General features: G+C 38.9%; 2 protein-coding genes across 7 annotated transcripts; one reads left to right on the top strand and one right to left on the bottom strand.

Annotated features, from left to right (window-relative positions):
* Nucleotides 1-187: 187 nt before the first annotated feature.
* On the top strand, nucleotides 188-8,035 carry setd4 (SET domain containing 4). The gene is made up of 10 exons (XM_066706999.1): nucleotides 188-683; nucleotides 801-896; nucleotides 2,052-2,089; nucleotides 2,445-2,533; nucleotides 2,742-3,171; nucleotides 3,983-4,157; nucleotides 4,483-4,564; nucleotides 4,657-4,737; nucleotides 5,566-5,689; nucleotides 7,260-8,035. Exons 1-10 carry the CDS (start codon nucleotides 614-616, stop codon nucleotides 7,386-7,388), a joined length of 1,314 nt encoding a protein of 437 aa, XP_066563096.1. The 5' UTR covers nucleotides 188-613; the 3' UTR covers nucleotides 7,389-8,035.
* Nucleotides 6,814-27,288, bottom strand: cryzl1 (crystallin, zeta (quinone reductase)-like 1). Of its 6 annotated transcripts, none has more exons than XR_010817001.1 (15): nucleotides 27,150-27,277; nucleotides 24,031-24,155; nucleotides 23,178-23,255; nucleotides 22,524-22,596; nucleotides 20,605-20,649; nucleotides 19,425-19,493; nucleotides 17,092-17,225; nucleotides 16,116-16,227; nucleotides 14,323-14,343; nucleotides 13,053-13,151; nucleotides 12,578-12,696; nucleotides 12,101-12,206; nucleotides 11,591-11,636; nucleotides 9,973-10,247; nucleotides 6,814-7,322 (listed from the first exon to the last, which is right to left on the bottom strand). XR_010817001.1 is itself a non-coding variant. In XM_066707001.1 (15 exons), the coding sequence occupies exons 3-15, from the start codon at nucleotides 24,094-24,096 to the stop codon at nucleotides 10,148-10,150; spliced, it is 1,068 nt and encodes a 355-aa protein (XP_066563098.1). In that variant the 5' UTR covers nucleotides 24,097-24,155; nucleotides 26,125-26,273; nucleotides 27,150-27,278; the 3' UTR covers nucleotides 9,773-10,147. The 6 variants fall into 6 exon arrangements, 5 of the variants coding, with proteins under 5 accessions (XP_066563098.1, XP_066563099.1, XP_066563097.1 ...); XM_066707001.1 differs by lacking the exon at nucleotides 6,814-7,322 and adding an exon at nucleotides 26,125-26,273 and having other exon boundaries at nucleotides 9,773-10,247; nucleotides 27,150-27,278; XM_066707002.1 differs by lacking the exon at nucleotides 6,814-7,322 and having other exon boundaries at nucleotides 9,773-10,247; nucleotides 24,031-24,151; nucleotides 27,150-27,280.
* Between the last annotated feature and the right edge of the window lie 91 nt (nucleotides 27,289-27,379).

Genomic DNA, 27,379 nt, shown 5'->3' with positions numbered 1-27,379 from the left:
AACGCCCGATTGTACGATGAAGACATTTTTGCAACTACATAAGATCAACTAGTATTTGGGAATTAATCTTTTAATACAGTATACACACATTTCATTGCCTACGAACATCAATACGGCATTTGATCACCTTTTATAAATGAATCTACAGAGCAGAAGAGAAAACACGTGGGAAACGCACGTCCATCATAGCTAGACAGCGCTGGTCGAATGCCGAATGAAGCAGTCAATGTAATATTAACAATCTATTGGATGGAGATTGTTTCATTTCTAAAACGATATTTTAAAATCAGTTTTATGAACACAATATAACACGTACAATGTACCGTACAACAGTGTACTTTGTAGATAACGCTCGCGGGACATTAATAGTCAGATGCCTGCTAAAATATACACTGCATTTTTAAACTTAAAATGAATGTTATCAGCTTTTTATATATATACCAGTACTTATTCATTTGATCATTAATAGTACCGCTATTGAAACATAACCGCACAGTCACCCATTTACTTTTATATATACTCTATTACATTTACATGCTGCAGTGTTGTACATTTGTTCCGATACGGTGGCACTTCGTAATAACTAGTTTCCAGTGCATGTCATTTTTCTGTCATGGGAAAACGAAGGGGGAGAGCAAGACGAAAAAGAAGAAAACGATTGAGTGCCCTTGATTGTGTACGAAGTAAGACAGCAAAATGAACGTCTCTCCCTCTCTGTCTCCCTTCCCCTCTGCTTGTATCATTTTCTCTTTAGTTAACAGAAGTATATTGTATCTTTTTTTTTTTCTGTCTTCCCTCAGTTACTCTAGGTCACGAATATCAGTTTGTGGAATTGAGAAGATGGCTAAAGCTCAGAGGCTTCAACTCCAAATACTTAATTCCAGCGCATTTTCCAGGTACGGATCCGACCTCCATTAAGTAACGTGGCCCACGCACAGGTGTACGCACAGCTACTGACACAGGGTAGATGCTCAGGGCAACTTTGAACTTTTCAGGCGGCTACTCATATTTTATCAAACAAAGTCTGTACTTTTACTAGCCATGTATTCACAATACAGAAATAATTCAGGAAATGATTGCAAAAAGTAAATGGTGCAAAGTAATTCTGTACCATGTGGATTCAGCATCTTTTGGTTTGTTTTTTTGGTTTCTGTTTCTATTCAACTTTATTTTTTTTATTTTTTTTGTTACAGATATAAAAGGACAACACATAATGCAGCAGATCTGAATGAAAATCATATTCGTAATAATCAGTTACATAAGAGGAGTGAGAGAGAGATTGTACTTATTATCCTAATAATGACTTCAATTAAGTATTAAGACCTGAGGTGGTAATAGAAACATAAACCAGAGTCACACTAGTGCCCTGCAGTATCGGTGTGCAATGTGTTCTTTTTCTTTCTTTTTTTCCTGTTTTGGCTGGGCTTTCATACTTCTATCCAGAGTTTGATCGTTTTGTTTTTGAATGAAGTTAATTAAAAACACTATATGTATGTAAATGAAGCAGTTGCTGGAAGACTCAGGTTCCTCTCTGTGCTCTTGGTCTCCTTTGTTCTTCACAGATATAGTGAAATAGTGGTGACAAGGATATCTAATGATTGTTCTCAGTCCTCATTTGAATCATCAATTCCAAATGAGAGAAAAGGGTACAATAACTGGACCGTGCCACTTCTCCCAAAGCTCACCATTACTTTATTTTTACTTCTTGCAATTACACAATGGCAATAAGGTGCCCCTAATTTGCTGGTCCACACTTATTGGATATTTATATTGTTCAAATTCCCTGCCTTTCACTCCCTCTAGTGTCCTTTTCACATAATTGCACCTGAATTGTCACTGACAGCTAACCAGTGAGTCTGGGGTAGAGGAATTTACAGGCAGTCTTAACATAAGGTGCTAGGATATTAAATTGTATGATATGAGACACAATAAACACTGTATATGATGTAATTACAACAGATAGAAAGGTTAACTGAAATCACCATTTTTATACAGACCACAACAATACACTTGTCAAAGAATTATATGTGTAAGCAAGTTGTTTTTTTCAGGCACTGGAAGAGGACTTATGACCACACAGCCCATTAAAGTAAGTCAAAATGAGTGTATTTTTTGTTTGTTTTTGTATTCTTTCTAGTCCTGCACTTTATGCATGCAAAAGCATTGCATTTTTCGAAGACTACAAACATTTAATTCTAATAAAGAAACAGCTTTAAATGAGAAATTATGTATTCAGTAAGTATGGAATACATTCTTACCCAAATAAAATGCTAAGAAATGTGCTTAAGTCAGTGCAAATGAACACTTAGGATTTTTGAGCACTCAGAGCATTTAGAATTCTGTAGGGACAAAACGAGAAAAAAAAAAGAGGATTATCTGAAAAGTGTTATGAGCACTTTGACAGAAAATCAGTTGCCCAGAGACATATCTGTTTATTGTTTTAGGCAGGTGACTTGATCATTTCATTACCAGAGAAGTGTCTGCTGACCACAACTACAGTGCTGGGAAGTCCCCTTGGTCAATACATTAAAAGGTAAAATAAAGTTTCTGCTCTAATAAACCCTATATAATGTGAGTTTTTGACATTTATTTTTGTGCGGCTCCCAAACCTATAGGTCTGCAGTGTTTTTTGGTTTTAGTTCTAACTTGAACTCTCTCAATCGTTCATGAACATGATTATTTTATCATTTCAACAAATATAACATTATTTAAAATTCTGTTGTTTCTTCATGTTTGTGCAGATGGAAACCCCCTGTATCTCCTTTGATGGCGCTTTGCACTTTCCTCATCTCTGAAAGACACCTCGAGGCCAAATCTCTGTGGAAACCATACATTGACGTCCTACCTAAAGTATACACGTGCCCCGTGTATTTCTCCCAAGAGGTGGTAAACCTTTTACCTGGCACTCTCCGAAAGAAGGCGTTTGAGCAGAGAGACACAGTGCAGGAGCTGTATCTGTCTTCATTCATGTTTTTTAAGTCCCTTCAGCCTTTGTTCAGCCAGTCAGTGGAGGATGTCTTTACCCATGATGCAATGCGCTGGGCTTGGTGCAGCATTAATACCCGCACGGTGTACATGAAACACCCTCAGAGTGAGTTCCTCTCCAGAGAGGCTGATGTGTACGCCCTGGCTCCCTACCTCGACCTCCTCAATCACAGTCCTGAAGTGCAGGTGAGAGAGATTCAGTGTGTTTACAAGCAAGAGTCTTTGTGGAAGAGGGGGCTGCGAATAAGCTGCTTACATACAATTCAATTTAATATCCCTCTGTACGTGAAAACAGAAACATTGGGAATACTGCTGCTTTTGGGCACACACAATTGAATTGATCTACTACTTGAAGTAGTGTAATTGTATGTACAGTGTAGTTATGATGCTGAAGATGTTGAGATTGTAAACCGCACTGCTTATTGTACAAGAAGTGTTAATAAGATATTTATATGCCCCAGTATTCCAGTGATAATTCTGTTATAATCCACATATCTAATTCAGAATACTCATATTAGGAATATTGCTGATCATCTTCAGAGTATGCCTTCATTTTGCATATTTAGTAAAATTCCACCCTCCAACTGCTGTAACCTTGTAGGCAACTCTTAGAGACAACAGTAACTGGTTTATTTAGTCTGATGCACACCCCTCTTCCACTGGCAGTGTCAGACTAAGATAGTTAAATGTTTTGAGAACACAGTGATACGATGTCTGTTGAGAATATCTTGTGAACGAACCAGCACAGCACTGGTTGAGAAATGCTGAAGGCCATTAAGAAAGCAGGCCTCTGTATCACAATCCTCCATGTACCCTGTGAATACTGTGCATCTGCAATAATTTTGTAAAGTTCAGCTTCATTCTCACATTTTGCACAATAATGTGAGAGAAAGTGGCAATTAAGAGTATCTTTAAGATTCAGAAAGTTAAAATCAATACAAGACTGGTTACTGAAGATAGGCTACGCGTTTGGTAAGCATTCCTGTTGCTTTTATAGGTGGAAGCTGCATTTAACGAGAAGACCAGATGCTACGAGATCAGAACAGGCCCAGGGTGCAGGAAGTATGAGCAGGCCTTCATCTGCTATGGGCCTCATGACAACCAGCGTCTATTGCTGGAGTATGGCTTCATTGCCAAGGGCAACCCTCACAGCGTTGTTTATATTGACCGAGGTGAGTGGACAAGTTCTTGGCCCTAGAAAATCTGCTTTCCCAGTTTCCCTTCCTACATCCTACATACCTGACTGCACATGGCTATATGTTATTTATAGATAAATATGTTCACTTCCCTGTGCTTTAAAAAGGGCAGTAAATTATGTTCTACTTCACCAGCTAAGGCACTCAACTGGGAGTTGAGTTATCTGTTTGTTCAGTGAAAGGTATCTAGTCTTAAATTATTAAAACTCCTTAAGTCAGGCATATTCCAAACCAGGTATCTGGTGTGTGTCTCTAAATAGGTCAAATTGTGTTTTTCCCCCCCCCCCCCTCTCATTTTCAGATGCCCTTCAGTCATGCCTTACAAGAGGAGACAAGCAGCTGACCCAAAAGCTGTTATTGCTAAAGGAGAATAACTTGTTAGAGTGAGTGATTATTTAGCTTTGTAACCTCTTATATTCTGAGCTACCCAACAAAGGTCTAACGAATGAACATGGACCTTTTCCCTGTCTTACAGAAACTTGACATTTGGGTTGGATGGGCCTTCCTGGAGGTTGCTGACAGCCCTCAGACTGCTTTCCCTCAAGCCCGTTGAGTTGTAAGCAGTCCATTCCTCAGACAATTCCTGAACTGGGTGTTCACAGACAGATATCTGGGCGGGGTAGTAATTCACATTGGGCCACAGTGTTGTACAACATTCACACTACAATCATCTGAACTCTACAGCAGTGGTTTCCAACCCTGGTCCTTGGTCCCCACTGTCCTGCTGGTTTTTGTGCCAATCGAGCTCATCTGCAACTTTATATGAACTAATAACTTGACTTTTTAAATGGTTTAGCTTACCAAAATATTGAGAATTTGAGTGCCTCATATCATTTTATATTTCCTCAAATATTTAAAAGAATTAAAACATTCCAATTAGCCAAAATATGACTACAGTTAAGAGAGAACTAAGCTGGAATAAAAAACTACAACAAATACACTACTGTAAATTCTGTAGGCTGCTTAATAAAAAAAAAAAGGATTTCTTGCCTTTAGCAGCAAATGCTTTTTTCAGTTTTTTATGTTTTGTGAACTATTATTGCAGGGAACCAAAATTAAGGGAAAAATCACCTCCAGTGTATATTTTTTCATGCTGCAAAAATAAATGACAGTTTAGCATTGTGTTATTAACAAAGGAAAAGAAAAAAGAAAATGGCCACCTAGTGTTTTTCAGAGCACAGTAATGAAAACAAATGTCCTCTGCTTGCAGGGTAAAAGAAGTAGAAACCTAATTTGCCTCATGCCTCATGTATCTTTTCTGAACTTATTTGAGCTGCAAGAAAGAAGAAAAGGTTCCCAAAGTATAGTGCTGTTGACTATAGTCCTAAACCTGGGTATGTCATAAAGATAAAGCCGACACTTTGTTTCTCTTTCATCTCTGCAGCACCTCCTGGAAAAGCGTCTTGCTTGGAGCTGCAGTCTCGGCTGACAGTGAGAAGCGAAGTTTGAGCCTGGCTGGATTTTTGTGTCGGGGCCTCTTGGATGAGAACAGCCAAGTCTTAGAGAAGGTGTGTTCCTCTGTATGTTTTGATTCTGGGCCACCTTGGTCAGCAAGAAATAAACAATATATATTCTATGTGTATATATATATATATATATATATATATATATATAAAATACACCGATCAGCCATAACATTATGACGACCTGCCTAATACTGTGTAGGTCCCCCTTTTGCCACCAAAACAGCCCTGTCCCATCGTGGCAAGGACTCCACTAGACCTCTGAAGATGTGCTGTGGTATCTGGCAACAAAACGTTAGCAGCAGATCCTTTAAGTCCTGAAGTTGCGAGGTGGGGCCTCCATGGATCGGTCTTGTTTGTCCAGCACATCCCACAGATGCTCGATTGGATTGAGATCTGGGGAATTTGGAGGCCAAGTCAACACCTTGAACTCATGATTCATCAGACCAGGCCACCTTCTTCCATTGCTCCGTGGTCCAGTTCTGATGCTCACGTGCCCATTGTATGTGCTTTAAGCAGTGGACAGGGGTCAGCATGGGCACCCTGACTGGTCTGCGGCTACGCAGCCCCATACGCAACAAACTGCGATGCACTGTTTGTTCTGACACCTTTCTATCAGAACCAGCATTCACTTTTTCAGCAATTTGAGCTACAGTAGCTCGTCTGTTGGATCGGACCACACGGGCCAGCCTTCGCTCCCCACGTGCATCAATGAGCCTTGGCCACCGATGACCCTGTTGCCAGTTCACTGCTTTTCCTTCCTTGGACCACTTTTGATAGGTACTGACCACTGCAGACCGGGAACACCCCACAAGAGCTGCAGTTTTGGAGATGCTCTGACCCAGTCATCTAGCCATCACAATTTGGCCCTTGTCAAAGTCGCTCAGATCCTTACGCTTGCCCATCTTTCCTGCTTCTAACACATCAACTTTGAGGACAAAATGTTCACTTGCTGCCTAATATATCCCACCCACTGACAGGCGCCATGATAACGAGATTATCAGTGTTATTCACTTCACCTGTCAGTGGTCATAATGTTATGGCTGATTGGTGTATATGTAAATATATAAATCTATTGTATTTGAAAATGAGGCATAGTGGAAAGTGTTCACTTGTATGATCACTGAATTATACTTATTTATGAATAATATCTTTACAGAGTTGAATACTGCTTCAGGCTAGTTCCACTTGATGGAACTAACGTTTATAGTTTAAGACAGGGGTTGACTGTCAGATTTACAGTACAGTACAAGACAGTAACCCTAAACATGAAATCACCTTTTAAGCAATATAAGTGGTAGGGAAATCTGACTATTCCGAATCCAGCGCACTGAAAAACAGATAGAATACAGCTAGTGTGTGGGTTTCAGAATAAATACATAACGAACATACTTTTTAAATAATATTAACAATTAAACTATTAAAGTATGTACAATTTTAAAGAATTGATTAAATACAGAGCAATTACACTATTTCAGTGTTGTGTTGCTGTATTGACGCAAGCTAGCGCAAAACAGAAGTCTGAAGCCACCTCTGTTAGCTCAGCAGTTTTTCCACTGACTGGATTCTATCCACATTAACATTCTCCCATGCCCTGTTCTTTGCTTCTTGTCAGATAGCCACAATGAGGAGGAGTGCCCCGGTCTCTCTCAAAGCCCAGTTGGATCTGGTTGAATGCCTGCAACACGAGGAGCAGAGGATTTTGTTTAGTTCAGTGGCAGTACTGGAAAGTGTACCTAACTAGCTACGAGTGGAGCTAGGGCCTAGAATCCAGATGTCTCTGCTTCTGCTGTGGACTGTTCTAGTTCAATGGGAGCAGGATTCCCCGAGGGACAGTGTACAATAGGCTGTACAAGGTGGGATGGGGCTTCAATGCTGCCTTAGAGTCTCCCCTCTGGTTACCAACACAAACTCTTGTGGCTTACCAGGATGCCTGCGAACCTGCAGTGATATCAGTGAGCTGAATCTGTCCCCCATATGATGCCCGTGCCTCTTCGAATTGCCAAGTGGCCCCACTCAATGGGGAAGGAAGCTGATGATGTGACCCCTTTGGCAGGATGTGTGTGTTGTCTACATCGCCCCCATCCAGGGGTAGCGAGCTGAGTAGTAGAACAGTTAACAACCCCAAAAGGGTGGATAAGAGAGAAAATGTAATTGCCATAGCAGATAAATCATAACAGGACAAATTCTCAATGGTCTTGGCTTGATCATACAAGTTGATGGAACACAAACTCACCTTGGAGAAGAACTTACGTCTAGTATGTGTAGATATATGTTCAAATTAAGGTAAACACATGCTGCATTTTGGGGATTTCTATTTTTTAAATATATTTTTAAATATAAACAGAAAGGTTGCATTTACTGATGATTTAATAAATAAATAAATTCAGACACACTAGTCTATCCCATTTACTTTTTTGATCATTTTATCTTCCATCCAGTGAAAATGGTGTAGGTGTATATGCATAATACAACTGTTCCACTGCTCTTACACCCAGTTGGTGCCCAAGAGCAACTGCAACTTCGCTGTTGCACTGTTCTGAAAACAGGATTTCATCCTGACGTCCTGAATGTGCCTCTCATAAGAGGTCAGGATGTACTCTCATTGGGGACGCCTCCATCCCTCCTTCCTATGCAACCTGTGCTCAGAGGTCACACAGCTGCATATTATCATCAAGATCAACACCACAGCCAAAACCCCAGGGCTTGGCAACACTCCTGCTGCAGCAGCTCTTGAATGTTCTGATATGTTACAGTTTAAGTAGCTGTCAATCAGTCATCAAGACATCCACTGACTGTCCTCTCCTACTTTCTTTCATACTGCAACTCTCAATCAAAGCCCTTACTTACAGTACACTGGTATATGTGAGTGATTACTTTGTTTTGCATTTCAAAATGATTAGTGGGGTGTTAGCTATGTTTTCAACATAGTTTGATTTCAGCCACTCTGCTTGAATTAAAGCACAGAGAGGAAAGTAACAGTAAATGATACAAAAATGGTAATACTACATTAGATTTAGCTAAATTAATCAAGCAATCAATCTAATAAAAAACAAGCTTAGTGAGAACACCTGGTGCTTGGCTTATATCCTTAACTAGTCCTTAGTCCGACGTAGTGAAAAATGTATATTTTATTATGTCTGTTTATCACTTAATTGCTCCCTTATTTTAGTGAATTGAAGCTGAGCCTGGACTACAGCAAGCTTGGGTGCAAAACGATTATTTGAAATGTAATCTGCCAGCTTCATAAACAGAGCTGGAGGTTCCTACAGAGCAGCAGCAATAGTTGGCCATGCAGGCATTCTGAAATTAATACCTGTGATATGACACTTAGGGCGCTGCCAGTTGGACATGCATTTAAATTGCTGGAAACTTTGGCCGGTTGCCTCGTGGTGTCAAATCCTGGAAGATATGGTCAGCTCTAATGAGGAAAATGTCACTCATGCTTCTTGCAATATGGAGCCCTAGATATACATGACCCATAATGAGAATATGGGTCTCTGATGAATGTGACATCAGAGTTTAAAGTAGAAGCCACAGCATAGTTTCCATGGTTACTGTGTATGTAATGAAGCAAGCTTAACACCTCACTTCTGTTTTAATGCATCAATTTCAAGTGGTCCTGGGACATTTTTAAAACCTGACCTGTAACAGGCCCTGTCATTCTGTCTCAGGGGAGACAGTGGGGCAGAGGTAGTGGAGAATGCATCGGGAATGTTCTTTAATGCAAGGTTATAAAAGGTTATGTTTTATTGCTTCCTTCATCTCTATGACAAATTGCATTTCAGAATTAATCTTTGATGGCATCCAAAGGTCCTTAGTTCTGTATTTGCTTTATTTGTCTTCATCCCAGGTACTGTATGTAGCTTTGCTCTAATGTCAGTTTTAAAGTTTCTCTTAAATTGTGAGTAATCATGATTAAAAGTTTTAGCCAATTACTATTGTCACTACGGATTAAAATCCTGCTATACTAATTATATTTGTCAATCCCTTTTTATTATTTGTATTGATTTTTTCTGCTTTGTTCCATGCTAAAATAAGTCCATATAAATCTAAGTCACCTTGGATACACTAAATGACTTAACTAGTCGCACCTCCTTAGTCGCACCACACTGTAAATGTTGGGTCTAGGATTGGAATGCATTTATTTACTGATAACAAGAGTCGGCACATCACATCATAAGATGCCAAGCACACTGGATGTCCTGGTGGATGTTTCAAACATCGGACATCTACAAATGGGTTGGATGAGGGGCTGATCTAGTGAGAAGAAACAGACATCTGTGTGGGAATTGTGAAGTACTATGTACAGCATCTAAAAAACTTACTGCTTGCTTTTTTGGGGAAGATGCAATCACACGATGCAAGTCCTTTCAAACACAGGATGACTCCAGCTCGGAGCAAATGTGTACAGGCCCTTCCTTTCTTTCTTTTCTTTTTCCTTTTTCTGAATGTTGCGGCAGCGTTCCAGAGACATGCTTGCTTTCGCTGGACTCTAGGGCCTCAGAGATGAATAACGTGCCTCTTCCTGACTTGCTTCTTCTGAACCATTTCCATGGAAACGGTGGCTTCGTACAAAGGAACTGGGTCTTCCAACTGCGGCCTGCAAGGAAGGCAAACACTGTGGACTGTCTCCGGGAAGCCCTGAGACACAAAAGCTTTGCCGTTTTTCGGGCAAATATTAGAGATATATTACAGCAGTGCAAACTCAACGGGGTTTCTGCTTCAACTAATTAAACAGCTGTCTGTGTATACATTTTTCTGCTTTTGTTCGCATCTGAATTCAAATACTGTATAACCCAGAGCAACCGGCTTTCACACCACATTGGGATCTGCAGCATTCTTCTCCTAAAGTTGTCGATCTGCATGTACTAGCTCCTAGTGCCAAGTGTGACTTTTGAGAAGGTTTTTAGCAGACAACCTTTATCCAAAATGACTAAACGGTTTAACAATCACCAACGTTCAGTGTTTTAAATGCACAATCACTATAAAAAAACCGAAAACATCTATATATATAAAAAAATGGAAATAAAATATAATGGGAGATTAGAATGGTCTACAGTTGTCATCTAAACATGATTTTGATGCATCTTATGGAGGAGGTAAGACTCTTCTAATGTACTTCTAATGCTATAGAGCAAGAGAGGAGAGAAGTGAGCCCAGGCAACCAGACACAGACGAAGGCAAGACTCATAGAAGAGGAACAGAGAGGGTGAGAGGAGATATAGGGAAAGACAAGACACTGGAGGTAGGAGGGAGCAGAATGACGATGAGAGTGTGTAAGGCTCTTGAATGCTATACTAATAGACTATTTCAAAATGGGCAAAAAGGAGAAAGTATTTTAGTAGTAATTTAACAGTTAGAAAGTAATTTCTGAAAGCTCATTCTGGTCACTTAATTAACTCCTTTCAAAGAATTTAAAATAAATGTTTCATGCGCACTTTGAAAAACTAGAATTAAATAATTCGGTCTTCAATGGCTGACATTCCTGGAGTATAGAATAGATTAAAAAAAGTTAAATTTGTTGAAATCTAACATAAAAGTATGTGAAGAATAATGTTAAAACAAGTAATGATATTTAACTTCATGTCAGGAACAATTTGGTAAAAATATGCTCGATTTTGTAGGAGTAGAAAGGGTGGAGAAATTTGTGCATTGGTATGAAATGCTTTGAAACACTGTACTTTAACAATCAATACTTTAACACTTGTATGTTCTTAGATACAATTATTTAGCATTGCTTTCTTTTGGTACCAATAACCATCTCAACACCTGGCTTACAATGAAATACTAAATAAACTTTGAAAGACTACCCTCAGATTTCTAATTACAACTGTTATATTATTGTAAATTTGTAATAATAGTTAGAAAAGGTGAAGAATCTTGCTTCTTAGGATTATGAAACTTCTGTTGTACACTCCTCTATCATAGCCTGTTAAATCTCACCTGAATGTCCCATTTGATAGCTTCTCAACCACATCTTTCATTATATCTGATGGAATTATTAAGGGCAAAGCAAAAAAGGTTAAGATTGCAGAAAGAGTGAATTGTCTTTCATACTTCAAGCCTTATTTAACACAACTTCTGAAGAAATTAAAGGAACATGTATATATTTTAATCCCTTGTGTGCCTACACAACCTGGCTGTGTCATTACTGTAAATGGAAAAAGACTGGGTCAGCAACTAGAGTCTGTAGCTATTCTAGGTCTCACTTATCTGCTTCCAAGAGAGACAGTTAAGTATATGAATTAAAATGTCCCTCCTGTTCTCAGGAGACCTCCCTGGCTTCAACACTATATAAATGAATAAAGATGAAAGACTCATTCACTTTCTTATGTTTGGACTAAAATAAACAATCCTGTGCCTATGGAATACAGGAGCTACCACTGCTGTCTTTGTGATTAACTACAAATGTATTTTCAAATAAAACGACCACCTTGTTTGAGAAAAGGATACGGAGGTACTTCCCTTGGCAAGCACTGGAGGCGTTCCACACCTCCTCGTTCAAGAAGGAAAGAGTGGCTCCTTTCAGAAAGAGGCTTCGGCTGTCTGGAGGGTCCAGCTGGAAGGAGAGATACAGACCCATAGATCTGACACACTTTCCTGAAACCCAGTCAGGTTTGTCTCTTGTTAGAACAGTCTCACTTTCCTCTACTTATTATTGATGCAATCCTCTCTGGATTACAACCTGGGACGTTTTGCATGCTGGGAACTATTGTATCCAGAACAATAGGGCAGACTTGTGGTCAACAATCAGGGTCCCTTCCAAGTTGGGCAGGGAAAAATAAGAATCCAAAGAAACAGTTCATAATCGAACCTGATGGATTGTAGCCGAGATTAAGCACTGTTTGGTTAAACGCGCTGTTCTGTCCAGAGTAAACGTCTCACCTTAAACAAAACACGTGCATATTTGTTTAAATGGCTTGCTCATACCTGTAAGCCTTCTTCTGCGGTGACCCAGTGACCTCCAACAGCCAGAAGCATGATGATGTCGTGCTTGTGAGGGAGGAGTTTTTTGATTGCTGTTTCCTCATCTGTGTTGTACAGCCGCACTGGTAAAGGAATGATGTGGAGAAAAGAAAATGGTGAAGTGTTACAAAATGAACATTCAACTGTCACCTAAAGAGATGTGGGAAGAAATGGAAGAAGTGATTAATCTGGAATGAGAGCGAGAGGGATCCAAAGAGTCCTAAAAGATCATCCCTGAAAAACACAAGCTCTATTTCTTTCTGAATGCATATTCACTTGTTCTCAGACAGAGGATGGGTAGAATTCATTTTCAGAATGTTTTTTTCTGGAAGACATTCTCTGCATGGCACCACGTAGCTTTCATGGTTTATTTCAAATTAGGATGTACATGTTTTTGTGCAAGCCTGGGGAGAAGCCTTGAATGTAGTCTACCTCTCACCTCCAGCGTCAATGACAATGTCCACTCCCAGGCCACCGGTTTCCTCCAGACAGACTTCCACCAGGTCAGCCTTCCCATCTGACATGTTTATCACCCTGGCTGGGAACAATAGGAAAGCCTTTCAGAGAGGCTCTGCCCCCCACACTCCCAAAGAGACAGAAACAGAAACGTCTGTTCTACAGGAAACCCCGCATACTGAGCACTACACAGACTCTGAGCTGCTCACACCCTGTTGACTACACAGCAAACATAGAAATAAAAGCTACTTCATCAACAGGAAGATTCACACACACACACACACACACACACAAAGATTTTTGAACCAGAGTAAAGATTTGCCACTTTTGTTTTTTGTTTTTCAAGTCTTGGATCAAACTCTAGCTGATCCTCTGGAATTTTTTGATGTTTTTTTTCATCTTGAAGAAAATGTAGTTCAGAAGCAAAAGCCTTGCAATATCACCCTGTAAGTGCTTTCATGTTTGTCTATGTTGTATAGCCTGTAGTTAATGGCCCTTTTGTGAAATCGGTGAAGAGTCACACAATTGAAGGGGGTGCCCTTATTTTTCCAAATAGTTTTTTTAATTCCCCAAGCGATATGATCAATTAAAAGGGACTGTTGTATAGGCTATATGGACTACATAATCTCTTTGGCACATACAGGTCTCTGAGAAATTCTGCCAACTTACTACACAATTCCAGAAGGGCATGCAAAACAGGTGGCTTTCAAAGCATCCTCTTATTTATATTAAAACTGCAGGGTTTTGTACGTAAGTGCCTGGAAGAATCTGGTTATTGTCCTTATTTCCTTGGGTGCCAAACGTTTGCAAGCAATAGACAACTTTTTTATGTGCAGTTTTGTGTATTGTATATATAATAATTACACTTACCCAAATGTCATTCTGAACCTCACCAAGTGCAAGTTAAAACGCTGTTTCTTTCTAAATTGTAACTGAATTAAAATTAACATTAATTAAGCCTCCCAGATGACACTATGCCAGAATACAATACCCAATACTTGGTCAGCTGTGGTTAAACAAAACAGACTCCCATATCCCTGAAAGAGTTACTTATAGCTGTTGGGTCCCACGGCTACTGTACAAATGCTGCATTCCCCATAGTATATGAAGTTCACACAAAGTATAACAGTGAGAAAAACACCTCAGCTTTCACACACTTAGCTGCTAACTGATGTGTTAGAAACAAACGGGATCACAGGTTCTTGATGCGCGTACTGTGCGAACGTGACACACACACGGAATCAAATACTTACCTACTAATGATTCCTGCACGCCTTGGCACGTTGCAGTGACAAAATGGAAAGAGTAGAATCAGTAAAAATATTGAGGATGAATAAATGGCGTTCAAGGTTTTGGGGGAACTTTACCAAAATGTACATCACGTCCAAGCAGATGCAGGTCAAAGAGTAAAAGCAGGAATATCTTAAGTGAAGTTCATTTATGGGAATAATGTAAAAAAGGCACTGGTTAAGGTTTATACAAAGTATAAAGGAAAGGAATGAGAGTCCATCCATGCTCTTTGCTGCAAGATTCCAAAGAATGTGAAAGGTTACAAACAAAAGGCCACTTGACCTTTCTTGATGATTTGGCTACTAGTAGCTATCTGTAGTTTGCCATTAGCAGGAGGCTTAAAGTTTTGATAGAAATGAATCCCCTTGTGATGCCTTGACAAACTGGATTAAAAATGCAGTCTCATGAATTTCTGACAATTCAGTTTTTCACTTCCGTACTTCCACTAGGGCTTTCCTACAATCTGTGAGGGGCATTTCCCATTATTATGGTCTGTCCCTGGCTTAATAGGAAAATAAACCTTTTCAAATAGCACATTCAGTTTGAAACAATTCTTCATTATAGTCGCTGATGTAGTGAGTGTAGCTGATGGCATACACAGACATATGGCGTAAGCCCACATAATTAGAAGGGAACTTTGCATATGCTCACATAACTTTGGAAGATTTAGCATATACCCTCCTATAATTCTTATAATGATTTTCTGAGGTTGGTATGCCATTCCCTGATCAACAAACTGCCAGCCTACCCTCCCTGTTTGGTTAATCTACTGCATCCCCCCTGGTTGGTGAATCGCTGGCCAGGTATTAGAGTATACCCACTACTTCAGTCACCACTACAGCACTCCCAACTGGCTCAGTCGGTAAAGCACTGAGCCCTATGAGCTGGCCTTAGCCGACTGTGACCAGGAGAGCACAGTGGCGGTGCAGAATTGTCCTAGTGCCACCCAGACTAGGGAGGGCTAAATCTGGTCTCTCTTTTGGCTCGTTGATAATGAGCATCCCGTACCGGCCGTCTAGGCGTCTGCAGGTTTGCAATTCCACCAAGAGGGATGAGCCTCTATTCCAATCGGCGCTGAACCTCTTGTGCATGCTGTATAGGCTGCAGTATGTAAAATGACGGGTGAGTTGAGGGCAGTTGGGATTGGAGAATCTCAGTCGCACTTCCTCACCCTCCCCATGTGTGGTGGTGAGGGACGTAGTGATGAGCATGCATTAGCTCAAATGGGTGATACAAAAAAAAAAATCTATATAAAAAAAGTGGCGCAAACCTTCAACCCCCCCACAAAACAAATTGTATTCGGAATTCATTTAATGACAAATTGATGATTCAGAGCCAGTGGAATCAGTAAGAACCAATGTCACGTGACATTTGCATCGAATAATACAACCACAGGAATCATCTATGATCCAATTACACATATCCATAAACATTTAACATCATGCTTTATTTATTGCCCCTTCATTTAAAGATCCAACTAATTAAGCAATTTAATAAAATTTTAATAGTTACATTAGCAAAAGTGTTTCTGTGACACTTTGTGTTGTTTTCCTCTGAAGGGAAACAAGCGTATTGCCTTTGATTTTGGAAGGTTACACTGATATCAGTTAATAAGCATTAAACAGAAATATTTATGTTTGATTGGGTTCGTGGGGGGGTAGACTTGAATATTCTCAAACACTACCCTGCCACCCTTCCCTGCACAGCTCACATTACATGGTAACTAAGTATTACAATAACAAAGCTGCTCTCTTACCAATGGTTGGTCGTAACTGCTCCAGAAACTGCTTGTCTTCAACTGACAAAGTGGTAGACAGCACCTTTGCTCCATGGTAATGAGCTAACTGGATGGTAATTATACCAAACGGCTGTAAAAACAGAATGGAACAAACAAAAAAGGAAAACAGAACCATTATCATTCCAGGTGGTGAAACAGTAGGAAAAAAAAACTACCTTTTTATCATATGTCGGAATGTTAACAGAATATTTTGTATCTACAAGGACAGGGCAATAGCAAACAGTGCCAGACAAGTGGTTATTTAGAGCTGCATGAGTTTGAATCTCCACAGGCACTGACAGAGGTGGTAATTACATACACTAAAGAGACTTATGGCTGCAGACAACAGATCTGAAGAGAGAACTAAAAATGTTATGCAGGCACAGACTCGCTTTAAAGAAGAGAAAGAGATACATAATTACAACCCAGAAAACCTAGACAGGAAACTAAATTAAGTGCTTGCAGGGAGGTTAAAGTCAAGTGCAATCGCCACTCACTGGGCTCTAACTATAACCTTGCAATATGAAATCATTCAGGGTTAGGATACACAAAGACAACACAACCACCGATTTGACAGCTGCTGTGGTCCAGCTAGATGAATGAGGATGAGATGATGAACTTAACTCTGAGGTGTCTCTACAGAGTGTGGACTCCTGAGCATAGGGTCGTTTGTTCAGTCCTGAGGGGGACACTGCTGTTGTACCCTTGAGCAAGGTGCTTTAACTAGATTGCTCCAGTAAACACCCAGCTGCATAAATGGGTAATTGTATGTAAAAATCATGTGATATATTGTAAACAATATACAATGGATGATACATTCATGTGGTGTTAATAATTTTGTATTATTCTTTTTACCTCTGGTAGTGGCACAGAATACTTATAAGGACTCCCATCTGAGATGCTATCTTTGTGGGCCTAATGCCAACATAGCTGGGGTGTGGGGGGATATACCTACACTAGCTCCATCGAGGACTAACACAGTGTTTCCAGCAGTGACGTGAGATAGAGTGTGGAGCGCTGTGTACGATCGTACGCCGTCTCGGATAGTCCCCGCCACCTCCGTCCAGCTCACTTTCTCAGGCTTCCGCACTACAGATGAGAGACAACACCCAGGATAGAAGCTAAATACAGAGGTATACACTCACCTAAAGGATTATTAGGAACACCATACTAATACTGTGTTTGACCCCCTTTCGCCTTCAGAACTGCCTTAATTCTACGTGGCATTGATTCAACAATGTGCTGAAAGCATTCTTTAGAAATGTTGGCCCATATTGATAGGATAGCATCTTGCAGTTGATGGAGATTTGTGGGATGCACATCCAGGGCACGAAGCTCCCGTTCCACCACATCCCAAAGATGCTCTATTGGGTTGAGATCTGGAGACTGTGGGGGCCAGTTTAGTACAGTGAACTCATTGTCATGTTCAAGAAACCAATTTGAAATGATTCGACCTTTGTGACATGGTGCATTATCCTGCTGGAAGTAGCCATCAGAGGATGGGTACATGGTGGTCATAAAGGGATGGACATTGTCAGAAACAATGCTCAGGTAGGTCGTGGCATTTAAACGATGCCCAATTGGCACTAAGGGGCCTAATGTGTGCCAAGAAAACATCCCCCACACCATTACACCACCACCACCAGCCTGCACAGAGGTAACAAGGCATGATGGATCCATGTTCTCATTCTGTTTACGCCAAATTCTGACTCTACCATCTGAATGTCTCAACAGAAATCGAGACTCATCAGACCAGGCAACATTTTTCCTGTCTTCAACTGTCCAATTTTGGTGAGCTTGTGCAAATTGTAGCCTCTTTTTCCTATTTGTAGTGGAGATGAGTGGTACCTGGTGGGGTCTTCTGCTGTTGTAGCCCATCCGCCTCAAGGTTGTACGTGTTGTGGCTTCACAAATGCTTGGCTGCATACCTCGGTTGTAACGAGTGGTTATTTCAGTCAAAGTTGCTCTTCTATCAGCTTGAATCAGTCGGCCCATTCTCCTCTGACCTCTAGCATCAACAAGGCATTTTCGCCCCCACAGGACTGCCGCATACTGGATGTTTTTCCCTTTTCACACCATTCTTTGTAAACCCTAGAAATGGTTGTGCGTGAAAATCCCAGTAACTGAGCAGATTGTGAAATACTCAGACCGGCCTGTCTGGCACCAACAACCATGCCACGCTCAAAATTGCTTAAATCACCTTTCTTTCCCATTCAGACATTCAGTTTGGAGTTCAGGAGATTGTCTTGACCAGGACCACACCCCTAAATGCATTGAAGCAACTGCCATGTGATTGGTTGATTAGATAATTGCATTAATGAGAAATTGAACAGGTGTTCCTAATAATCCTTTAGGTGAGTGTATAAAGGTATATAAAGAGCCCTGACATGTTAAACTGAGCAGACCTGACATACAGGAAATATCCCAGTCAAGCAAATAATGTGGCAACATTGTGGTACAGTGATACACAGAACAATATAACGTTGTGCCAACCCAATGCTGGAGACTCAAGGGAATGTTGTCCAAACATTGTAAAATAATGTTATAAAATGACATGTCTATAACAACATTCCAGAATTTCAAATATAGTCAAATTAACAAAATACAGAAAATGAAATATTTATTTAATTAGAATGAAAAACATTTCACAAAATAGACTGTATGTATGAATGCAAAATAAACTTTGCTCGAGGTGTATTGTAATTCCAGAGATGGACCCAATGAAATTTGCAAGAATCCGATAATTTTTATGACACCATGTGGTTGGGGTAATACAACATACAACGTGTCTCTGTGGGTAATATTTGTCAAAAGCAAAATGCAAACAAACTACAATCTCACACAACACATCCTCAAGGGTATAGGCATATTCGAAAGCTATTGTATGTACTCAATAGCCATCCATATATAATACTGTCCGGAAGCACTTTCAGAATGCAAAAATAAGTCTGCAAATTTCAGGTGCGATACTTAAGTCTTTATCTGTTTAACCTTTTCAAATTAGGCTTAGCTTTCAAATAGAAAAGCTTGAGTCACTATTAGTTATAATGCTTTTAATAACATTAAGACAAAATTAACAGCCTAATGATAATAATAATAGTTATGAGAATTTTTTCCTCCAAAGTGGCTTCTTACAATAACTCAAACCACGATTAGTTTGTAATATGCAGTTTTGCAAATTTTGATTTGGTATAAATAAGGATATTTATTTACACTTCAAGAAGATTGGGCAAGACTAGCTCTGAAGGGTTAAGACCAGAATGTAACATAGCTTAGCAGGCAACATACCCACATGATGCTCATGGACTAATACAACATCGCAGAGACCCGATGCTTCAGCATCTAAAGGTAAAATTCCTGTGAAGAGCAAATGCAAAATGTAAATTTTCAGGCATAAGACCAATCCGAGTTTTTGCTCGTTGTCCTCCCACTTGTTGCACAATTGAGGCCTGTAAGGAACTCAAAGTCACTTCCCAATACTCACCCATATAAACTGACTGACTTTAAGGTATAATTTCAATGCATTGTTTATAATGCGTATTTATTAATGTCATAGTTTTGTACTTTTCCATCTAATGGTGTGAAGTGCTTTGGGATTTAATTGAAAGGCACTTAATGAAATACATAGGATATTATTAGAGGCCAAGTGTACATATAGCCAAGGAAATCTACAATACAAATAGTTTGTTTATCAGTTATATTATTTGTAATCTCATACATACAGGAACACAACTCAATTTAATTTGACAGTGCCAGACATTGCTATTGGCGTTGTAGAATAACATAAATCCATTCTGTGAAAGGTTTTAAAAGGAACTCAGAAGTTCAGAAGTCAGAAGGAAATGCACTTTGTCTTCTGGATTTCATTCCACTTGAGCTCTCGATCACTTGGGCTAACCAAGACTTTTAATTTAACCGTTTACTTTATTAGACCGTAAATAAAACTAATTTCAGATCCCACTGAGAAAATTCAACATTACAAAATAGGTTTAGCCCTGTACTAAAAGCTAGGTTTCAGATCTTCTCTCATTGAAGTTCAATGACCAGCTGTCTCATCACGAACCCAACTGAGCCCATACGGAATTAACAATGGTTATTATAGGAACTTTTGATACAATATAATCACCACCTGTGCATCATTAATTGGTAACCTTGTTGATTAGGCAGGTTTAAGATAGCAAGTTTATTATTTAGCAAGATGATAGCAGACTGAACATAATTTACACCTCTGGGTGAGGCAATGCTGTTGTAACCTTGAGCAAAGAAAATGTATAAATGGGTACAAATGTAAGTCGCCCTGGATAAGAGTCTCTGCTAAGTAACTAACTGAACTGAACTAAATGGAGTGTAATGCTAAAAGTAAACATCTAAAATGAAGAAATAAAACCTATTCAAGACGTATTATTTTGATGGCTGGACAACATATTTATACAGCTATTTATAATGCATTGAGTTTAAATATACTCACCCACAACTTCATCATCAGGTTGAAAAAATGTAACCTTTGGTCCAACTGAAAGAGAAAAAGAAAATGCTGAGAGAGTGCTCCTATTCTCAGCTCGTTACCTGTATAAAAGACACCTGGGAGCCAGAAATCTTGCTGATTGATAGGGGATCAAATACTTATTTCCCTCATTAACATGCAAATCAATTTATAACTTTTTTGAAATGCGTTTTTCTGGATTTTGTTGTTGTTATTCTGTCTCTCACTGTTAAAATACACCTACCATTAAAATTATAGACTGATCATTTCTTTGTCAGTGGGCAAACGTACAAAATCAGCAGGGGATCAAATACTTTTTTCCCTCACTGTACATTATGATTTTCAAGAGTCAAAATAAATTCAATTAGTCTTAAAATCTCATTCTGGTCATTAATCACTAGTTCAAAGTGTTTAAAACTGCTTTTGGATCCTTTGGAAATATACATTTGATGATTCAGTTGCAAGCAATCAGGTTTAAAACAACCGTGTTTTTTAATCTAATTTTTTATTGACATTTTTGTTTCAATGCCACATTCTGCTCTTTTTTCCCTCCCTATTCAGGAACTACAATCTTGCAATCTCAAGATTGCATTAACCAGCAGGATAGTAGAACAAAGATTTCCTTTCTGGTCATACTATCTGTATCCTCTGTACACTTCACAAGACTGGTCACAATTGGATTCAGGAAGCACAGCAAGTTTAATGCACGACGATAAAGCCCTCATTGAACCAATTAACCTGTTCTTAAAATATACTGTAATACATAAAGCCCCAGAACAACACATTTAATCTATCTAGAATCTAGAATACAAAGGTGGATGTAGGTAGGCCAGAATATAAAACATGGAATACCTACAGAAAAACACAGTTCCTAACACCAAGTCAGCACTGCGAGTTTCACATTGTTAATTAAATAACTGAGAGAAGAATAATCTACAGAAGAAGCTACAGACTTGCTAACACTTGAACTAGCATATTTGCTCGAGTTCTTCAAATATGCAATTGGTATTTTGTAGGCCATTGTACCATCAAATTATGTGTGTTATTTAGTGTTATTAGACATATTCTTCAAATTCTCAATAAAAGTAAGAGATGTCGTTTTTGTGCTAGGCGCACTCAAATCCCTTTTCCTGTAATGCAGATGTGTTGATATTGTTACTAAAGTGTGAACATTTAAATATAATAATTTATATCCCCACCATGAAAAATATAGACCATTGTAGGCTGAATGCAGTCTGACATTAACCTCATAATAGACCATGTGGGCACACTGCTATGCTGCCAAAGTTTTATAATCCAGGCTTATACAAACAGGACTTTCACCACTTGATTGCAGAGTAAAAGAAAAAACCCTGCAATTTGCTCAAATGCCCTTTCAACTTTATCTGTCATGCAGTTTTGTCACTTAACTGAAATTCGCCCACTTACTGAAACATGTGCCTTATCGAGTTAGTATGTAGTACCTGTTACTAAAGAACAGTAACTAACAGAACTTGCACACGAAGCAGATACTCTTGAAGGGGAGATTATTTCAGTCTGATTATTAAAAGAATAGAAGCAACAGAATTAAGATTTCAGATTCTGAATTCTTATTTTCACTGGGGGTACATGCAGGTCTGAAATTCTAAACCCAGGAATATGCCAAGCTGTTCACATCAGCAGCTGAAACAACAACATTGAGATACACCTACAACTGGGCCAGCCAACTCTGTTTGTGAATGGTCACAATCCTACAGGTTTTACTGAATCATCAATCACTGGATACCTTGAAAACATGGACATTTCACAACAATTTCCTGAATTAAGCAGTTTTAAACAGAAAAGCCCTGCAGCTCCCCAGGGCACGGGTTGGCTAACACTGGCCAAGAACATTCCTCCTACTGAATTAAACTCCTCAGACTCACCTTCAAGCACAACGCCGGCAATTTCTCTGCCCACTGGCACCAACTCTCTTTGCAACTTCAGGTCTTTCAGGAGCTGTAGACCGAAAACTGTGAGCGCTGGTGGTAGGAACAGGCATATATGATAACACTAATACAGGCAAACCAGTACATTGCTGGGGGAACCCCAAAAGCACTTTACCAAAGCAGTGTGCATGTTGCACCAGCACAAACAATATTCAAAGACAAAATAATTAATTATATAAAGGTTTATGAACACTGATTCAGCCTGCAGAAAACTGTACAAATACCAGTTAAATCACAACAAGTTACAACAACTGGGATGTGTAAACATTGGACTGTCACTCCATTGATTTTCTAAATAAATTCAAGCAATCTTTATAGTTTTCTCTTGGTTGAATATATGTGTTTACCTTACTCTGAAATTATATAATTGATTAATAAGTTTAGTTTCATGAACAATATGTATTTAACTAAATTAATCACTGCTATAAAGTTAATCTTTATTACAGACAAAACAAATTACCTCAGGGCTTAGGGCTGGGGTCAAATGGGATTACAACTGAGTACTGTGCTTATATCATAATCAGCTATATCTACACACAAAATACACACAAAGAAAACACTGGCACCCATTCAGGACAAATAAACTCTTACCTTGATATCAAGTGGACTAAGTGCACAGGCCTTTACTTGAACTTTGACACAATGGCTGCCGAGCACATTTGGAATTTCCTAGGATACAAATCAAAGAGTTGCCAAAGAAAGAGAAAATTATTTGCACTGTGTATACACTGACTTATCAAGTTCAATCTAATTTTCTAACATGTTTATGGCAGTGTTATAAGCCTACAGTTGTTGAGGAAGAAGATAGCTCACACGGCCCAGTGACTCACCCAGCTACACAGACAATACAATTAACAACCCCCCTCCCCCCCCTCAAAAAGTTTCCAATGAATTGCAATTAGCTGTTCAGTAAACAAATTCTAATATGAAGTTAAAAGGGTTAAAAAGTCACATTCACCGCATGTCTTACTCCAGCGAATCACTGGATTCGGAGAACAAAAACAACACAATCTACAAACGAACACACATAAGCAAATTAACTTTTTTCTATGCAAGCTGATGGAAATTAATGGAAAATGTGGTTTACTTTTACCACCACATAAAATTAACTAAAGTTCCAAAACGAGTCTTAGGAAAAACAAAGACACCGACACCCATATAGTGTGCAGGTTTAGTCAGTATTTCTAACATATACCGAAACCTGTCTTGGCCTATGGTTCTTTTAGAGGCTCCAGTCAGTATAGTTACATCTAGTGTGCATTCAATACGTTTTTAGTATTCACTGACAGAATAAATTAACAAAAAAATCCCATAAAAACAGTGACATTTTCACCACAGAATACCCCAAATCTGAAGACCTAGACCCAATACATTAGCTAGGTGAGACTTGTTAACACTTGTTACCTGAAGTGTACAGAAAATTTCAGGCAGAGCTTGCACTCACCGTTTCTTGGATGACAAACCTCACTTGTTCTGCACTTTCACTTAGCTTGCAATAAAGTCCCTTCATTCTGAGCTGAAAACCCAATGCAGAAATCTCTTGCTTTGGGAATTGACAGAAAAAGCTATCTAGAAGAAAAAAAAATACAACTATATATGAATCAAATAAACATTAAGGAAGGGTTGATAATGTTCTGTAGTCAAAGGCTCATCTTCAAGAAATACAAATTGTAGCTGTTCATATTAAAATAAAATTGTGTTGTTCTCAAACTTAAAAACAAAACAAAATATAGTGTAGGCTTTAGGTATTGAAAATCAGCTATTTGAATGCAGTCTGGTAGGTGGCTGGTTCAATGAATACTTACAGTTTAAAAAAAAGTCTTCTTCTCAACATATGAAAAGAAGCACCAGTGAATTGTTCATTTCGTACACTGCACATTCAAATGCATCCTTTATTTAAAACCAATACATAAAAACTCTCTGACTGTCAATGGATTTTATTCTTCCTGAATAGTTCATGTAAATCCTTTGAAGCAGTCACAATCCAGCCCAGAAAGCTGGGCAGTTCCCCAGTGGATATTTTTAGTTGCTGAGCATAACGAACTCAAGTGCTTATATGATTTAGCACTTCTTTAGTTGCTCACACATTTACGACATAGGTTAATTGTTTGGTGTTTGCCAACATCATTAAAAAAAGGTTACATGGGGGCAACAAAATAAAACATGTTTCTCATCTTTATTTAACATTTCCTCTCAGGCAAGAGATGGAGACATGGGGGGCTTCAATCTCATTCTTTCTGTCAGACAGTGAGATTTAAATTCCAATGAAATTGCAGTGCAAGCAGTCAAGACCAATCAGATTTCTGGCAGCCCAGGCAGCCCCATTAATTTACTCATAGATGCCCAGTGTGACTGAAGCAAGGTCTTATTAGTGTCAGTAGAATTTGAACCAGGTTACAGAGATAGGGCCACATTCAGTTAATACTGGCTTCGCTCTGTTTTTGTGTGCAAGCAGAGTTTCAGCCCCTGGCTGAAGGAACTCGCAAAATGACACTCTTGCTGCATGTCTCTGAACGACTGAAAACCCACAAGCATGACAGAAACAATGAGGTACAGGTGTATTGTTCTTAATTGGTTATTCTTCCTAATTTCCAAACAATTTAAAACCTACTTAAAATAATAGTGGCCTGTCTTTCATATGAGGATTCATGACTATCTTTTTTTTGTGTAAAGCTATTGGCAAACATCTGAAAAAATCACTTGCAACCTAGGATTTGGGCCTGCATGTTAATTGTTCTCTTATTAAGAAATAGCTACAGGTGTGGCACATATTAAATCAATGAAGCCAAAGTTGTTGGACTTCATATAGGCCTAGATATAGATATATAGGCTTTTGTAATACGCTTGCACATTCTGGTAGTCAGACTATACCTTTTGGGCACCAAACTTATCACTTTGCATGACATCATTTTATAGTGCATATTGTAGTATGGCCTTACACTAATACTCCTACCAATGCTACTATGTTGTGTATATATGTGGTACCTTCTATGTTACTTTGAAAATTGCCTTTGATACACATGTTTTGCTATAATAATAATAATTATATTACTTCAAACACACAATTTGACCATAGTTAATAAATAGTAGGCATGGTCATACATGGATATGAGATGCTAATGATCATCCAACCAAAGTGGGCAAATATTTTGCCGACACTGCTAATTCAAGACTAATGCAGAAGATGGAAATGAGGATGAGATCGTTTGCATGCAACAGATCATGGCAAATCACTGGACATGACTAAACCTATTGGCATATCATATGAAATGTTTATTTAAATTAGAATAAATATATTGATATAATGCAAGTCAAAACTTCCCGCAACTTTAGAAAGGATCCATTCATGATTAAGTCTTCCAGGACAGCAATATAATTAGGGAAACATACTTTCAGTATTTGTTCTTAGACTATTCATTTTATAATACCAAGTCAATGGGGTTTTGTAGTTTCCTGTCTCTGGTCTCCTAGGAATAAAACACTGCACATGGGTAAGTTTACAAGTAGTTGTTCAATAGATTTAATATATGATGCTCACTTATGGCTGTGAAACCTGGTCACTAAATGCAAAAATGTCACAGAGCCTGCAGACCACACAAAGAAGCATGGGAAGATGTATGCTTGGAACAAGATGATGTACAAAATGAAATGAATGGATCCAAGAACAATCAAAAGTATGTGACATCACTGAAAGAGAGAAAATGTTAAAATGGCAATGTGCAATACAAGACGAATATATTCTCATCAAATAGATTCCAAGAGATGAAGAAATACTTAGAAGACGACCACATAAAAGATGGGAAGATTAAAATAAACATTGCATGCATGCATACATGACATGGAAATGGGAAGCTATAGATCTAAGCAAGTGGAAACATCTTGGGGAGATGCAGCAGTGGATCCATCATCCAGCTGCTGCTGATGATATGAGTGCTGGTCTGTGTGTTTTGTGTGTATCATTAAACCTCTATGTTCAGCGATGCAGAACATTTGTTGTCGTTTAGGTTACGTTATCCTTCAGTGTCGGAGATGGATTTGAGAGCCCCCCTTTGTAGTGATATGACAACGCTGTAGCTGCACATAATGATGGTAACAAGGTTTACTTGACGTTGCTTCTATTTATTTAGTAAACCAATGCTTCCTTTCACAACCTACGAATCCCTCCTCCAGAGTAGTCTTATATCCTCCATGTCTGAGCAGCAAATTGTAAAGATGTAAAAAGTAAATATCGATTACAGTAGCGTTATTTAGCATGTTCGGTTCTGATATGAATCTGTACTATTGGATAGGTTAGTAAACATTCTGCATGCATAATTTAGGATACCACAAATGAATGACGTCACAATCGTGTGACGCAAACACGACAGATTTGGGGAATGAAGATATATGCAAAAGAAGATATGCATAAAAAAAGAAGAAGAAACAACAACCTTTACATTATGTAGTTAAGCTTTGGTAAACGTCTGTAGATACATTAGTCGCTATTAAGCTCTCATGCACACATACATTTTAATAAATACGTATAATTACCCAATATAATTACATTACACTACAGACCCCTACCTGAACTGCAATCCCCTTAATCCAACCAGTTCCCAAAAGTCGCGCCCCCAGAAACCCTACGCTTGTTGGGAACGAAACGCAACTTGTTTTTTCATTGGTTATACCCAGCGTAAAAAACAACATCGGAAAGTGTGGGCTGTTCAGTTAAATAGTTATTGGTTGTATCTCATGTCATTTTACAACTCCGTTATCTCTATTGGCCTTTCTTGACGTCAATCGCTGAAAAGGGG

This window comes from Amia ocellicauda, chromosome 6, assembly GCF_036373705.1.
Source record: "Amia ocellicauda isolate fAmiCal2 chromosome 6, fAmiCal2.hap1, whole genome shotgun sequence".
NCBI lineage: Eukaryota > Metazoa > Chordata > Actinopteri > Amiiformes > Amiidae > Amia > Amia ocellicauda.
This window is presented reverse-complemented; position numbering and strand designations above follow the sequence as displayed.